Raw genomic sequence first — 17,170 nt, forward strand, 5'->3', positions numbered from 1 at the left:
TGCCTAATCTGACCCATTAATCGTTGAAGTATTCATTCATCCGCTTACTGTTAGGCTTTTCAACAACAACAAAAAAAAAACCCATACCGATTAGGCTTCGTTTTGTAATGTATCGTTAGTATCATCTACTACTAGTACCACTAATTACAACCGATACGATCGGTGGCAATTTTAACCTTTTTTTTTTTTACATTTTGATTTTTATTTTAATTTTCGAAACAAACGGCTGGTTTCGGCTTCATTCTCATATCTCTGCGGAGAGGGTAACGGTGTACTAGTTCTAGTCACTTTAGCTGCTCTCAATGAGAATGATTGGCGCCCCTGTTGGCGCTGGTACCTTAACGACGCGCACGCGTGGCTCGCGCAGGAGATTCTTGTGATTCGTTTACGTCTTGTTCAAATTGTTGTCTTGAGTAACAACACACGGGGCTACGTGTAATGTGTAACTAGAGTGCGGAGGCGGGGTTAGGGCTCGATCGAATTTATCCGTATGAAGCAACAACAACAACAACCACAACATTCGCAACAAAGAAAACCCATCGTTTATCTCTCCACTTTTCAATTCCACACCCCCCATGGCTCATCCTGACATCCAACCCCACCACCCACCACTTTCCCTTCTACCCCTCACTCTTACTCTCCCTCTCACCCTCTCACCCTCTCTCTCTCTCTCTTCGGGGGACACTGACCAAAAATCAACCATTCAATCCTCGAAACAACAACGACAAAACATGCACAATACACGCCTCTCCACTCCTCCTCCCCGGACCCGCCCCTACCTGCCCCCCAAACCCCCCACTTCCGAAATAAAGGGAACGAAGCACTCGAGTGCGCTCAGTCTTCCGAACGAGGTGCCACAGCGGGCGAACTCGGTACCACCGTCGCCGTGCACGAACGAGACGCGCTCGCCGCACAGCACCTCGTCCAACCAGGGCAGCGACTCGCTGTCCAGCTCCGAGCTGGCGCTGCACGACTTTGGGCTGCGGGCCAGCAACCGGCAGCGGTCACGCGCCAAAGTCTCGAGCGCCGACTCGATCCTGGCGATGTTCAAGAGCTTCGCGGCGTCGAGCGGCCCGCTCGGTGCGCTACCGTCGTCGATTGTCATCTCGCCGTCGTCCACACCGACGGCCTCGAGCCCACAGGACGATGTGCCGGGCGATGACGATTCGTCCACCTCGTCCAACCAGACCCCGGTCAGCTACTCGAGTGGTGCCGGTGGTGCCGGTGGTGGTGGTGGTGGGGCAGCAGCCGGGGTCGGGCCAAACGATTCGCCCGTCTTCTATCGTCAGAGTACCATCGAGGTACCGGTACTGGATGCGCTCAGTGCACATAAGTCGAGCAGTGGGTCCGGATCCGGTCACGGTCTGCCGCAGTCCAGCAGCAGTGGCAGCAACAGCAGCGGTAGCGGCAGTGGCAGCGGCTCCGGTGGCAGCAGCGGTAGCTGTGGCAGTGCCGGAGTGCAGCTACCGACCATACTGCTCGAGATACCGAGCAACGGCATCAACAACAAGTGTTTGTCGCCGATCCGCGAGATGCCGACACCGATACCGTCGCCCGCCCTGACACCGATCATGCCACGACCGCAGCGCATGCGTACGCCCCAGTCAATCCACGACGAGTCGATGTCCGTCACGTTCAACTCTAGCTACGGCGAGTACCACGTAAGTTCCGTGTGTTTGTCCCCCTAGGTGTGTTTATGTGTGCAAGTAAGAGCATCCCCTAGCATCCATTAGTGACAACAGCAGCACCATCACCCTCCAGTCCCCTTCCTCTCACCACCTGCGCGGTTATTCTGCTGCTTGATAACAGGTGGGTCAATAAGTCTTTGGCCTGAAATATAAATGGCGACACCAATTTTTTATCCTTATAATTTTTCGATACTACCAACCTTAAAAAAAATCTTGTAAAATTTTCAAGTCGATTCAAAGCAATTTCCTCACAAGTCGAAAAAAATCATGGATAAAATCGACGAATTGGGCTTTGAATTGCTTCCCCAAACACCGAAGAGCGTTCGTACGGTGGATGGCGAAGCAATTCGAAGCCCAATTCGTTGCTTTTGTCCATCGTTTTCTTCGCCTTGTGACACGGTGCATTGAGGAAGTGCGCAACCACTTTGAAAACAGCTTTTTCACACCAACATTTTTGCAGAATGACTTGAAAATTTTACAGGATTTTTTTAAGGTTGGCAGTATCGAAAACTCTTAAGGATAAAAAAAAGTGACGCTATTTATATTCCAGGCCATAGACTTATTGGCCCACCTGTTGCTAGTCAGTCAAATCAAGTAACTAACCAACCACATATTTTTTCGCTTAACTCCGCTTTGTGCGAAATGGATAAAGACAATCATGTTGAGGCCTAATGCACCGGCTTTACACAAGTTTTTGATAGAGTCGCTTTCTTCATTCTCAACCAGGGGTCTCATACTCGCGGCATCTTCGCGCAGGGGCATCTTTCCCATTAGTCACAACGGGCACATGCCCAGGGCCCCGTGCTGGTGGCCCTGTGCCCCCAAAATCCCTGCGAGTTCGGATTTGGCTTGAATGCAATTCAAAGGCAACAGAATCAAGGTAGATTCCCTGAATCTTTTGAGCCTCGCATTCCCAACTTTCGTGAATTAATTGGCCTAACACTGAAGAAAATCAGTCGAATTCAAGTAAATGCAATTCAAATGTCTTACTAAATGGGGGACTTCAGTATTTATTTTTTTATGACACATATTTTGAACATTTTTCCCTGAATGCTGATCCTTTCAAGAGTATTGTGTAAATTTTTTGGGCCAATCGATGCAAAACTGACAAAGTTATAGATTTTTAAAATCCACGTTTCATAGAAGGTTCCATGCAGCTCCCCATGCATGCAGTTGAAGCGCGTTCTACAAAACCAACACGTTTTCAAAGTCGGTGCCCATCGTACCGTAAAAACTACTGGACCGATTGATTTGAAGCTTTTAACACATAATCTGTACAATCTTTGCTGGATAGTCCCGTCGAGATTTCAAGAAAATCGTTGATACTTTTTTTTAAACAAATCTTTAAAAATCGTGGTTTAAGGAAAACTGTCAAAATGCATCACTTTTACAACTTCAAAAATCTGCCAAAAATCGAAAAATTGTAAATTTAACAAAACCTCGATGGGGCTACCTAGATAAACTTATAATCTTTCAAACGAGTATCGATTTGTATTTTTCTGATGACCCATCACGTAGATACGATGGGCACTGTTTTTGATACGAATCAAAAGACTTGTCACTTAAGAATTAAGCGACGAACCCGGTTTGGTCATTGTGATCACCTTTTCCAACTTCAAAAATTTGGCAAAAATCGAAAAATAGGAAATTCAAACAAAAGTCAGCGGGGCTACCTGGATAAACTTATAATCTATCAAAAGAATATCGATGTGTATTGTTCTGATGACGCATCACTCGGCTACGACGGGCACCGGAAAAAGTACCTTTTCGCAGACGCACCTTCATGAATGTGATGCCGTGGATGAAGTCGTTTAAAAATCTTCCCCAAAAAAGAACTAAAGATTCTTCAAAAGTTTATGTTTAATATGCCATAACAAAATGTTCTTGATGCTAAGATCTATAACCAACCACAATCTAAAGAAAACTGTAAAAATGTATTGCTTGAGTTGCTTATGAGAAACCAAAACAAAAAAGGAAAAGAGCAAACAGGACAATGGTGCAAGCTACTATCGCAGATGGTAAAAAGGCGTTGGAAAGGGGTTTTAGTGTCTGAAAATCATGAACTACTCGAAAAGAACGCACTACAATTGACAAAAACTAAACGGGTACAAGGGTTAACCCGGTTCAAGGGGTTTAAGTTTCTGGCAAATTTAATGGGCTATATTAAGCCATTTCAATTTCTGCTACAAAACGCTGCAAGTATGCAATTCGATGGAGGTGTATGCATTGTGTTGGCCCACCTAGACGTTCCCCCGTCGTCCCTAGCGCAAATCCCGTTATTCCCCCCGGCCCATACTGCTCTTCCATCACCTACCACCACCACCACCATCACCACCCACCCACCCCTATCTTAGGAATGCTAACTGCTGGTTTATTTAGAAGCCACATCACATTTCGATCGAAATCCGGCCACCGCCGCCGGAGTCGAGCGCGTGCGAGTCGGCCGCCAGTAACCCATACGCCATACCGTCAGCTGGACCGGTAGTGTCGATCGACGTCCATCCCCCGACGCCCGAGCACCGGAGCCCCGAGCGGCCCCGGGACCTCATCATCCCGGAGCTGATCGTGCAGCACCCGAGCCCGACCCGGGAGCGGACGCGGGTCGTGATGTTCCCCGGGTCGCCACCCCCGCAGCGTGCCCTCTCCCACGCCACCACCGATCTGTACGATGCTTCGCCGGCCTCCGCCGCCGCCGACAGCGCTACCACCAGCGACCAGTCTACCTTTCTGCCGCTCCTCCCGAAAAGGTACGTGAAGTAGTTAGCCTCGCCAGTCCAGTCTGCTCGCCACGCTCATCACATGCTCTCTCTCTCTCTCTCTCTCTCTCTCTCTCTCTCTCTCTCTCTCTCTCTCTCTCTCTCTTTCTCACACATACATGCTGATGCAGGGATCGGTTTCTGAAGCAGTGGGAGAAACCCTCCTCGTTGGATCTACCCTTCGAGCCACCGATCATCACGATCACCTCCAACAGCAGTGACCTAATGTCGTCGGATGCCGATCTGCAGTCGCCCGGTCCATCAGCGGCATCTATGGCCGCTGCCGCGGCAGCCGCCGGCCACAGAAGTTACCTGGGACCACCGGGTACGTCGGCAGGCGGTAGCGGTGGAGGTGGCAACAGCATGTGCTATCTGAGCCCCTTCTCCATGTGTGGCCGGGGTGATCGGGCACCGTCGGAGAGCAACCTTAGCTCGTCCGGGTACTCCAGCATGGCCAGCCCCGGTCCGAGCCGGTGCGGTTCCAGCAATCCACTTTTTCCCTCGAACGAATCGGACGATCCGGGCACGGGTAAGACGGAACCTTACCTAAAGCGGCCCATAGACGCTCAATTTTATTTCTCAATACTTGCATGCAAGTTGATTGAAAAAAAAAATATATTTTTATCGTGTTTGGGCTACATTGAAGCTCCCGTCAAAAAAATTGAACAAAAAATCAGCCAGCTGAAAATATATTGAGGAGGCCTAATATTGGCGTCGCCTGTGAGCTACATTGACGAACACGCCAATCTGTCATTAGCACTATACTTGACTTTAACGTCTAATATTGATGCGTCCAGGGCCACAGATTGCCGAAATATTGATGATTATACCGATGTTGCCCACAGGCGGCCAATAAAAAAAAAATACGGCAATCAAACGTCAATCCTGCGTGAAAAAAATTGTCACAAAAAATTGAGCGTCTATGGGCCGCTTAATGCACCCGTACCCTCCTTTCATGCCCCCTCTCTCTTGCCACACAGGTCCAGCCGGTTCCAGCTATGCGGGCTTTCACTCGCTGCTCAGCAGAAGCCGGCAGGCGGCAGCTGGTGCCACCGGTTCCTCTTCCTCCTCCACCAGCCAACGACGCAAATCGGAGAACATCGGTCTCGGTGGTAGTGCAGCCGGTGGTAGCCAGTCGGCGGCCACGGTATGTGCGGCCGCCGACTGCGGCTACCTTGGCCATCAGTCGTTCCGGCGCCGCTCGGACTCGGAAACGGACGAGCCGCTGCTCGAGTCGAACGATGAGGGCATCGGGACGGACCATCTGGACGAGAAGATCGAGGAGGGTGAAATCCGGAGTGCCAAAGAGCTGGAGCTGTACCTTGGCAAAGAGTTGATCCAGATCGGACAGGACCTGCTGGCGGGACAGGACCACCACCAGCAGCAGCAACAGCAACAGCAACACCAGTTTCTGACCATGGCACAGCTGCAGCTGCCATCGATCGTGATCCAGTCGGAGACCGGCTGCGACAAGCCGTCGCCCGTCTCGTCACGCTCCGAGAGCCCGCTCAGGTAAGCTCCGGTCCGCTCCTCGCCCTCCTTCCACATCCGCTTCGGCGTGCTTCGCCCCTCGCCCACTCCCTGCACGTCCGTCTTGCCGTTCCAGCGAGCGCAACGCCAGCCTCGACCGCTTTTCCACGGCATTCTACGGCCGGAAGGACCAGCAGCTCCCGTTCACCGACTCCGACGGGCTGTACGACTTTCCCTCGTCCGACGGCAAGGGTTCGTGTACGGGCACGGCTACGAGCACGGGCGGCGGCGGCGGCGGCGGCGGCTCCGGTGGTGGTGGTGGTGGTGGTTGCGGCACTGTCACCTTGGCGCACCGGAAGTGCGCGGCCGGGCGGAGAAAGGAGCGGCGCGGTGTCGTACGCTCGAGCTCCATGCTGTCACCGTCCAAGTCGACGTCGTCCACGCCGCTGCTCGAACTGTCCCGGGACCGGACGGTGTCCTCTGGGGCCCCGCAACAGCTCGGTGTCGCCGGTCCGACAGTCGCCCGTAAGAGTCCGAAGCGACGGCAGCAACGGACCGCCCCGGTAGCGAGCAGTTCCTCTTCCACCGAATCGCTCACCTCCATGCGTGAGTACGTCCTGCGTCCGACTGCGAAAGGTAACGATTACGACGTAACGTTACGATTAGTGTTGGGTTACTGGGCTCTTTTCAGTGAGCGGAGCGCGGTCCTCCGCTCACTGGAAAGAGCGGAGCACCGCGCTCACTGGAAAGAGTGATCGAGGTATCTCCCTCGCTCTTTACCCAACGCCAGTTACGATGACACAATGCTAATAGCGCTACGCTCGCTCTCTCTCTGCTCTCTCTCTGCTCTTTCTCTCTCTCTCTCTCTCTGCTCTCTCTCTCTGCTCTCTCTCTCTGCTCTCTCTCTGCTCTTCTATCAGCAGGACAGACCAGCATTCAACAAGCTATTACCGTGACCAGCTATTTGGTGCCAACCCGTGATTCCGGTGACGACACCGACGAGGTAGGTCCACCTGTTACCACCCCCTTACTACCCCTATGCCTAGGTGTGTGTGTGTGTGTATGTATGTGTGTGTGTGTGTTTGTATCTTTGTGCCAAAGCGTGTGTGGCTGTTCTTGCGCTCGCTCGCTCTTGCGCAGGGTGGGGTGTGGTGGGGTAGGTAAATCCTGGGAGCCCTGGAGGGCCCGGGCGTGTGCCGGGGGCTCAGTCAGCGTCAGCGTCTCACTCACACACCCCTCTGTTGTTCTGCTCTCCTCTTTCTCTAGCTCCGTAGTTCCCTTCAGCACACCATCCAGGTATTTGTGGTTGTTGTTGTGGTTTGCCTTCCGCGTCCGCGTCACAACAGTACAGAAGTATGCTTCCTCTCCACCCCCCCAAACCCCGATCCACATTCCTGCCTTTCCCCCGTTGGTGACCATTACCTCCCGTGTCGTGCTCGTCCCCTCGTCCACCCTGTAGGTAGATGGGAGTATCTGAGAAATCCCCGAGGACCGCGGGGAGCATGATCCTCAGAAACCTACAACGAACCAACAAAACAGACAAAATACACACCCACACACTCACAACCAGACGCGAACTCGAGGCTAGTACTACGCAGCCCAACAAACCGCTAAACCCTTTATCTACAAGCACTGCTGCTGTGGTTGCTGTTGCTGCTACTCCTATTGCTAGTGGCAACATGGGACGAACGCCATCGGGCGGACACTCCGACGCCAACAAGTCAATCGCGTCAAAGTCGGAGCGGGCCCGGGGGGGAGGGGTCTTTGATTTCGTTATTTGCGTTTTATTTTATTTTTTTTTTTGTATTTTCTTCTATTGTGTTGTTTACTACAGTAGCCAGAAGCCGCCGGAAACGGGGCGGGCACCCGATCGGTCGATCGATTACCACATTCACGCTCACCGCTAGCTCAGCCTCATCCCCATCTCACAGCTCATCATCCCCTTCCGTTTCGCTAGCGTATCTGCTGGTCTCATTTGTACAAAGCCGTTGCTCTCATCATCAGTGAATAGTTTTCGTGCGTGCGTGTGCGTGTGTGTCTGAGTAAAGCGGCCCTTAGACGCTCAATGTTATTCATCTTTTTTTTTTGACGCAGGATTGACGTTTGATCGCCGTATTTTTTTTTATTGACCGCCTGTGGGCAACATCGGTATAATCATCAATATTTCGTAAAATGCAAGAGTTGACAAATAAAGTTGATCGACTATGGGCCGCTTAAGAGAGAGAGTGCCTGGATATTGTTGACGCTCAATCATGTAGCGAGTTTGACTTACTAGTGTTAGCTGATACCTTCCTACCTGTTGTTTGCGAATTGTCTCTTCCGTTTGATACTACTACTACTACTACTGCAATAACTACTTTCTACAAATGAAAAAACAGCTTTTAGTAATGTTTTGAGCGGATTCCAGGTGTTGCCATTCCGTAAAGCCCTTGTTCACACGTTTCGCCACGTTGTAGTGTACATAGTACCCTAGAGGACCCTATAGGCTCAATTCTACAGTAGTTCGATTCGTTCGTTTGGGTGCTTTGGTACGTGTCGCTCTGGAACACCGAAGGGGCGCTGGGCGCTATCCGGTATTCGAGGACGTCTCTCTCTCTCTCTCTCTCTCTCTCTCTCTCTCTCTCTCTCTCTCTCTCTCTCTCTCTCTCTCTCTCTCCGATCGACGCATGTTCGTTGCGTCAACGCCTCGCTCGTCCTTGATCTTGATCTAGCTCCTTCCGTTCCTTTGCGTCACTCGCATCATCGCAGCCCGTGGCGATCGTGATCCCAGAGGTGTTCCGGAGTTATGTTGCGTTCCGTTCCGTTCCGTTCCGTTTGCGTTTCGTTGCGTTCCGTTAGTGGCTATGGCTGTTGCGTACGCTGCTTGGCATCGTGCCATACGCCAGTGTGCGCCAGTAGTGTTGTTGATGCGAGTTTTAGCGCGCTACATCTACCAACCATCCTCATCTGCACACGACACCTTCAATTAAACACAGCGACAAAAAGCTCTACACAAACACACACACACACACATACATACGTAAAGAACATTAGGCCTATTCTAGACATTCATTCCACGCAAAGTATTCTTTAGCGCCTATTCTAGCGTTTATTGTTGTGGTTTTTGTTTTGGTAAGCCCGTTTCGTTAGAGTTTTGGCTGAACCGTACTGTAAACGTTGTTTATCGATACCTAACACCTTCGGTTACGTTGAGTTGCCTCTTTGTGTGTGCGTGTGTGTGTGTGTGTGTGTCCTTTGAGTGCATCTCCAGTTGTGTCGTTTTTCTTCGTCGCCAGCGAAACAAATCGCGTTTGTTTCACACACCACAGTAAAACAGAAATAAACAAGTTATATTTTTCTAAGAGCAGCAGGCCCAAAAAGAATCAACAATGCATATAACCGGAGACGGTACATCCCGTGTACCCTTGCTCCCTCCTCCCCCCCCGCCCCCCTCCCATTCTGCTCTTTGGCACCTATTTGCAGGACATCTCGAGCCAGATACTGCCGAAGGCGAGCGCAGCGGAGGACGTGCCACGGGCGCCCGCGGTCCGCAAGATCCGGCGGCTGAAGGCGATCGGCAATCAGATCAGGTAGGCTAGTGTCGTTGCCCGCGAACTGTCATTCCATTGCTAATATCGCCTTCCCGCGTGTTGGTGTTGCGCAATGTGCAGGTTTCTGCGGCGCCTAGAACGCTCGATCCACCGGAAGGAGCAGCAGGAACCGTCGGACGAAGAGAGCTGCTGCAACGGTGGAACCGGCACGAAGCTGGCCGAGGGACTGGCGGGGACCACCTCGCCGTTGATCAAGTTCAAACAGTCGCAGATCGACGAGGAGGACGAACCGGACGAGGAGGAAGAGGAGGAAGGGAAGGGGCCCGGGGCAGGCTACTGCATCAGTGTGCCGAGCAAATCGGTAAAGAGCAAGCAAACGACCAAACGGGGGTGTTGCCTTAACCGGTGATAACTCTTTATTGCAGCTCTGCCTTCCGTCCACGAGTGGCGGGCTGGTGACGGGGCCTGTGCGGCCACACAGCAAGATCTCGCGCCAGCGGCGCATACCCAGCCACGACTGTCACTCCGGCGCCAAACCGTGGTCCGAGGCCGAGCGGAAGTTGCTCGAGCATGACGTGGAGAACAGCGACTAAGCGGGGGCTTCGGTATTTTCGGGCAAAAACAAGGCCCCTTTTTGACGATTTTTTGTGACGCAACTATTCTACTTAATTTTTTCAAGTAAATGGCATATTATTCTACAACTTTTGAAGAATATTTGGTATTGTTTTGAGCAACATTCACTGAAAAATTAATCCGTGGCATCAAATTTTGGAAGGCGTGTCGTCGCAAAGGTACCTTTTACGGTGCCCATCGTAGCGACATGACGGGTCATCGGAAATGTACAATTCGATATCCGTTAGAAAGATTATAAGTTTATCTAGGTAGCCCCGGAGAGTTTTTGTCGAATTTCCTATTTTTCGATTTTTGGCAGATTTTTGAAGTTGAAAAAGAGACACTTTTTGCGATTCTGCCATAAAAAATGAGCTTTACATAATTATTAAAAAGAAAAGTATCAACAATTTTCATGAAATCTCGAGGGGGCTACCTGAAAATATGGGTACAGATTATGTGTTAAAAATTTCAAATCGATCGGTCCAGTAGTTTTTACGGTACGATGGGCACCGACTTTGAAAACGCGTTGATTTTGAGAAACGTTCTTCAAAGTAGCGAGCTGCAAGGAGCCTTCTATGAAACGCGGATTTGAAAAAAATCTATAACTTGGTCAGTTTTACTTAGGTTGATCCAAAACATTTTCACAATACTCTTGAAAGGATTAGCATTCAGGGAAAAATGTTAAAAATATGTGTCACGCAAAAAAATTAAATACCGAAGCCCCCTAATGCTGCTTCTTGCGAGCAGTCAACTCGAATAGGAGGAGATCTACTTATCCATACGAGACACTGGAGAGCGGACACTCCGACAGCCTTCATCTTGTACCACCAGTCTCGAGCAACAACCAACCGTGAGATTGGGCGATACGGGGCCCACTTCGGGGATGATCACCAAATGCCACACACAACAAACACACCCACGGTGAAGCTGAACTAGAGTAAGAGGCAGTTGCGATTATCCCCAAAAACAACTGCTCATCCGCCACGTCCACACCAATCGAATCGAGACACGCTATCCACAGAGGGATAGGATACTACATATACCGAGCAAAACATGGCTGAAACATGTGTCGAGCATCATTCAGCGGCCATTGTGGGTGGAAGGGGCATGCCATTTTCCGAAACATATACACACCTACCGCCTACCTACCTTCGACGACCGTTCACTTCACTAACAAAAACCAAAGCAAACAAACAAATATCTAAAGAAAAAGGAAACATTCAAGAGAGTGTAAATGCGACGTAGAGAGCGTAGAGTGTAAGGGTATAAGAGTCAAATGACAAACGTTTATATGTGTTCAGTTTCTTCGCAAGAACGGACGTTACTTCGTTACTTCTCTAGAGCGGGCGTTACATCCAGCCTCTAACTGCGTTGTACTGGGCCCCCCGGAGGGGGGGGCCCATTAATATTGAAGGGAGAGTTGCGTTTGTTATTTCGCCTTCTGCAATAGTGGTATATTGAATAGAATAGGAATAGAGGAAGAGGAGCAAGAACAGAAAAAAAAACAGACACACACAACACAACAAAAAAAAAAGGAAAAAGCATAAACGAAGAACGATTGTACACTAAAATGAATTATCTAGTTCACGCGCACGCAGGCACATCACTTTTTCTATTGATAGCGATTCATATGACCACCTTTATCTTAGATCAACGTAAGCGAACTACGGGGCGGAGCGGGGAGATGGCGTTCCTTGGTCCCGGCCACTGGCTACTCGCCAACTGACAGCGGTCCTCGACACTCGACCGCCACAATCCGCATTCCGTAACATCGAGGAAACAGAGTAGAAAAATGAAGAGTAGAAGAGAGCGGCAATACATCCACTCATACACACACATACACTCACACACGCGCGCACATTCTTACCCACACTCACACATGAAATGCATCATACAAAAAGAAAAAAAAAACAAACAAAAAAAAGAACTAAATTAACAAAACAACACTCGAGCATAGACTGATTTTCTAACATAAGTAAAACAAACAAAGCAAAACAAAACAAACGCAATGGATCGTTACAAGCAACACACGGTGGACAACACGACGACTCTCGCGTTTACACATATACATTATTATATGACACAGCCAGCATTAGATGCAACAATAGGAATGGAGAAAACAAAATTCACGCACGCAAAAACACAAAACTTAGCAGCAGCAGCAGCAGCAGCAGCAATATTGCATTAAAAAAAAGAAAAGAAAACACAAAAAAGTGACTCGATGAGGTAAAAGCGTCAGGGTGTTGGCGGTTTAAGTGAACTTTCACTTTCTGTCACTTTTCCACCGCAATTCCGGAAGTTTTACTACTGCGTGTGAGTGTCTGTGTGTATGTGTTTGTGTGTATGTGTGTATAAGGCAATTCAGAATTTTTGACGGTAGAACGAAGGGCAGATAATCTGGTGGCCAATCAGGGTACACCACGTGGGCGATCCCACGGTTGTGGTGATATTAGTGGATGAGAGTAGGCGATAAAAAGAAATTAGAAAGAGAATACTGTAGGTGAGCGGAAGCTTAGCGAAACAGGATGGAAGAAGTTGTAGAAGAAAAACAAAGATAAACATAAACGGGAAAAACGGAGAAAGAAGAAGAGAGCATTCACGCACATGCCCATTTACTTCAGTGTTGCTTCATCTTTACGCACTTACATTACAAGCGAACTGGCGAACGGCGAAGACAATGAGCTAATCCACCAAATCATAGAAGAGAGAACAGGAAGGATGCGAAGCGAACTATCGTGAATCAATCAATGGCACGCGCCCCTACGCCAGTGGGGGGGAGACGGAAACCCCAGGGAGGGGCGGGTAGAGTTGCAAGGTGCTTTTTTAAACGAAAACCAAAGCAAATCAAATACTCATACATTCATTCTTGCGTCCAGGTGAAACCACCTTTTTCAATACTATCCACCGCTGGTTTCTCTTCGATATTGAGTTTTTACAAACTACCCAGCATGGTACACTACTGCTACTGCTGCTACTACTATTACTACTATACTATGCTACTACTACTACTACAACTATCACTAACACTGCTACCATTACCAGTACCATTGCTACTAGCGCTATATTTTAGGCAATACTTGTGAACAGTGTATTTAAACAAAAAAGAAACCAAAAACACACACACGGGGCTACTCGGGTTAAGAGGATAATGTTAGGACATTCTGAGAACGACGAAGCAAAGAAAGAGAGAGAGAGAGAGAGAGAGAGAGAGAGAGAAAGAGCAGGAGGGAAAGATCAAACCAGGACCAACATGATGTGAAAATCATACAAAAGTAATACCCACAAGTAAAAAGAACAAAACGAAACAAAAACGAAAAAATGCCTTCTGTGATACGATAATTGAACCCGTATGTGTGTGAGTGTTAGTACGTGGAGGTGCCACAAACAGGACAATGAGGAGAGGAAGGAGAAGCAAGTGGAAAGGAGGCACACTAATCGCTGTCCGGCCCTAGTGGCGTATAGGCATAGAGCGTGGAGCAAGTGGAGTTACTGCCTAGTTTCGTCTCGAGCTTCTCCGATCTGACCAAATAGTGGCGTGGAAGTGGTGGATGGCATGGAAAGAGAGAATGCCAGAGGAATGCCCGGGAATTGCTTACAATCCCAGCGATAACGCTCTAGTTCAATCCGCCACTGACCTATAGGTTCCAGCTAGGCTGCCGAAAGGGCTGATGTAGAGCATAAACGGCGGAGGAAGAGGGGTGTAGATGATCGCGGTGGCAGAAGGAACACGGGAAACGCGAATTGGCTATCATGGGTTCTCTCTCTGTTAATCAACTTTCAAACTTTCGCCTTTTGAAACGATTGCAAGGAAACGAGCGGTATACATTTGTAAACATATTTACATATGTATGTACATATGTATGCCTACACATACATGCTTATGTATCTACATATGTGCATATGTGTATACATGTATACATATATACATAATAATAGCATAGCGCACCTTTTAAGTCTCTATGTAAGTGTTGAAATTTGTGTTGTTGTTTCGGAACTAATAGCAATAAAACGAAAGCAACCTACGGCAACCGGTGGACCGATTATTCGATACTTAAGTCCACTCTTATACACATAGATATGCATATGTGTATATATATATGTGTATGCATTCGTATGTAAGTACGTATATGTATATACACATGTAGATATATCTATAAAAATATATTCTTATATGTATATGTAACACCTACGAACTACTACAGCAAAAAGACGGGGGCAGCAAGAAGAGGAATATGAGAATAATGCGTGGGCGGATTGCGAGACGACACAATACACTGTACAAGCTCTGTATGTAATTCACGAATCGTTTATTGGTGGTGTCAGTGTTAAAACTATTCTTAAAAGAAGAAAGCCCCCCTCCCCACCTCCCCACCTCCCCAAACATTGCAGATCTTTTTAGACAGAGAAAGAGAGTGGGGGAGAGAGTAATGCAAACGTGGTAGCGTGGTAGTGGGCGAGGTGGGGAACGAGTGGTCGCCTATCCGTGGGAAATCGAAATCGAAATCCCGAGCGCGAAACCAAACCAAACAACAAAATAAGAAGATTAGATAAAATAAAAACATACACTGTTAACAAGAAACCCTTACGAGCAAAAAATCCCGAAATCCCCTGCTCTTGGCAGGGCAGGTTTTGATCACCTTTGGCTACGTATTGCTGTGTTGCTGGCTTTTCCGATCCTTGCCCGGTCATCCAAAAGAACCGGAAGCGTCCTATGTTTCAGTCAGTAGACGATCGGCCAAACTGCGTTCTGCTCGCAGCCCTCCTCCACGTCCTTTTCGCTCTTGCACAGCGTGTTGAAGGTGCGCTCGGTGGGAAACCCGAGGATTTCTCGCTCCTCGTAGATGCGATAGGTGAAGGTGGACTCGTACGTGCCGACGAAGTAGTACGCGTGCGAGCAGACGATCTGATCGATTATCGCGATGCCACCGTCCTTCAGCACCGTGCGCTGCTCATAGCTTTCCGGCTCGAAGCGTACCACCCGAAACCGCTTCAGGTAGTTCCGCAGATTGTAGAACTCGGTCCGTGAGCAATCCGACGCGACGAACACGGTGCGCAGGCCGAGCTCGATCAGCTTAGCGCGTATCTGCAGGGCGGCCGACTGTACGGTGGGGGTGGTGCGGTCGCGCCCGTACAGGAAATCGGCTCGACGCAGATGGGCGCACAGATACTGGCCACCCTGCGCCACTCGCCGCTCCCGAACGTCGCGGTTAGCGTCGCCGTGCTCGTCAGTCCAGCGAGCTGGCCGCACCGTGCCCTCATGCTCGTCGGTTGAGTTAAGCTGGGATAATCGGAAACGATCCGCTACCTCAATCAGGTGACGGGCGAAGCGCATTGATCGGCGCGCCTCCCAGTAGTCACCGTTGCCCCACAGGTCGTGCAGCACAATTTCCGCATTCAGCACGAGCACGGTGCGGGCGGCACGCCGTTCCCCCGCGGGTGACCGTTGCCGTTTCGCTCGCAGCAGCCGATGAAGCAGCAGCGCGCTACCCTGAAAGTGCAGGCAGGTGACGTCACGCGCGGTAAAGTTGCCGTACCCGAAAAAGTACGGCCACGCCGCTGCCTCGCTCTTTGGGCACACGTGCTCCTCGAACTTGTCCACGAACGCACCGTCCTGCTCGAACATATTATCAAAGTGTCGCAGCTTGTACACCTCGTCTACCTCGACCACATCGAGCGCCGAGTTCCCGTGGCCGTACCCTCGCCTGTACGCCTTGAAAAACTCATCCATATCCAGCACGTCGGTGTAGAGCTTCAGGCTCGGCAGATCGAAGAACTGGCTCCACATCAGCTGGCTCTGGTCGATGGTATGGCTGCGCCAGTGTACCAGGTTGGACCACGGTGGCAGCACGAGCCGCGTGCGTCGGTAGCCCGGCTGTGTCCGCAGGTACTTCACCAGCACCGCCATCCGGATGTACACGTCCCGGCGCAGGTTGAACCCTTCGCTCGGGTTCACATCGTACAGCAGGTAGAGAACCGGCCCGACTGGACGCTGCTCACATTGGAACGCGAGCAAGAACAGCTCGCGCCAATCGCATACATCCCCGTGACTTGCGACGTTTGTCGATTGCACAGATTGCCGTGCACAGTGCGCTCTCGGTAACAGCAGCAGCAGCAGCAGCAACAGCCAAGGTGCTAACCGTATGTAGGTTACTGAAAAACAAAAAACAACCAACACGTTACACGACTATCCACGAAGCGAACAAGCAGGTAATACTCACTGAATCCGGTGCGTGGTGTGTGGCCTCTGACCACCCACGGTAGTTTCATGGCACAAAATATCCTTTGACTAGAGTTGCACCGGAACTTTGGCGTAGGGTAAGCTGCCAGGGCGGTCAACCACCCACCATTCACTGCAGCAGCGCGCTTTGATCGTAAGCCACCCGGGTATCACATATTCCTGCTCCGAACGCCGGCTTATCAGCAATAACAACATAAACCGTACATGGAAAGATGCGCATATGTGACAACTGGGGGATTGATATTGATTGGCCACGCGTGCGTTTACAGCAGCACGACTCCAGCACTACATCTGGTCAATTCTGCTCGAATTTTCGTGGCTAAACACCGCGTATTCAACTTCAAAGGTTCGTCGCTTAAAGGGGCAAGTCTTTTGAATCGCTCCAAAAACGGCTCATTTTTGATGATTTGCGCTTGTAGAAAATTATCTACCTATATTTTTGTTGCAAATGCCATAATAAACTACAACTTTTCCTGAATATTTGGACATATTTTAGGGAAAATGTTTTCAAATTTTACGTTTCGGTATTTAATTTTTTTGCGACACATATTTTTAACACATTTCTCTTAATAATGATCCTTTCAAGAACACTGTGTAAAAATTTTGGATCATTCGAAGCAAAACTGACAAAGATACAGATTTTTGAAAATTAGCCTTTCATACAAGGATCCATAAAGCTCGCTACTTTGAAGAGCGTTTCCCAAAACCAACGTTTTCAAAGTCGGTGCCCATCGTACCGTAAAAACTAATAGGCCGATCGTTTTGAAATTTTTTACAAATAATCTATACACTTTTTGCCTGTGATGATGGGTGACGCCAAAACGAAACGCCACTGTAGGTAAATGATTATTTAGCAAAAGAATGATTCTAGTAAAA

At 49.5% G+C, this 17,170-nt stretch overlaps 2 protein-coding genes across 2 annotated transcripts in view; one reads left to right on the forward strand and one right to left on the reverse strand.

The window, feature by feature from the left end:
• LOC126579711 (uncharacterized) overlaps positions 1–10,059 on the forward strand; it is a 32,817-nt gene extending 22,758 nt beyond the window's left edge. The window contains exons 20-29 of the mRNA XM_050243256.1: positions 813–1,661; positions 4,068–4,435; positions 4,576–4,973; positions 5,425–5,956; positions 6,051–6,550; positions 6,835–6,917; positions 7,181–7,210; positions 9,377–9,483; positions 9,565–9,805; positions 9,870–10,059. Coding sequence (XP_050099213.1) covers positions 813–1,661; positions 4,068–4,435; positions 4,576–4,973; positions 5,425–5,956; positions 6,051–6,550; positions 6,835–6,917; positions 7,181–7,210; positions 9,377–9,483; positions 9,565–9,805; positions 9,870–10,037 — 3,276 coding nt within the window. The 3' untranslated portion in view covers positions 10,038–10,059. The remainder of the gene's footprint in view (positions 1–812; positions 1,662–4,067; positions 4,436–4,575; positions 4,974–5,424; positions 5,957–6,050; positions 6,551–6,834; positions 6,918–7,180; positions 7,211–9,376; positions 9,484–9,564; positions 9,806–9,869) is intronic.
• An 8-nt stretch (positions 10,060–10,067) lies between these two features.
• LOC126580021 (GDP-fucose protein O-fucosyltransferase 2) lies at positions 10,068–16,452 on the reverse strand. Its single transcript, XM_050243851.1, has 2 exons — positions 16,275–16,452; positions 10,068–16,206 (listed from the first exon to the last, which is right to left on the reverse strand). Exons 1-2 carry the CDS (start codon positions 16,321–16,323, stop codon positions 14,777–14,779), a joined length of 1,479 nt encoding a protein of 492 aa, XP_050099808.1. The 5' UTR covers positions 16,324–16,452; the 3' UTR covers positions 10,068–14,776.
• Positions 16,453–17,170: the final 718 nt, after the last annotated feature.

The sequence above is a fragment of the Anopheles aquasalis genome, chromosome Y (genome assembly GCF_943734665.1).
Source record: "Anopheles aquasalis chromosome Y, idAnoAquaMG_Q_19, whole genome shotgun sequence".
In the NCBI taxonomy this organism is placed as follows: Eukaryota; Metazoa; Arthropoda; class Insecta; order Diptera; family Culicidae; genus Anopheles; species Anopheles aquasalis.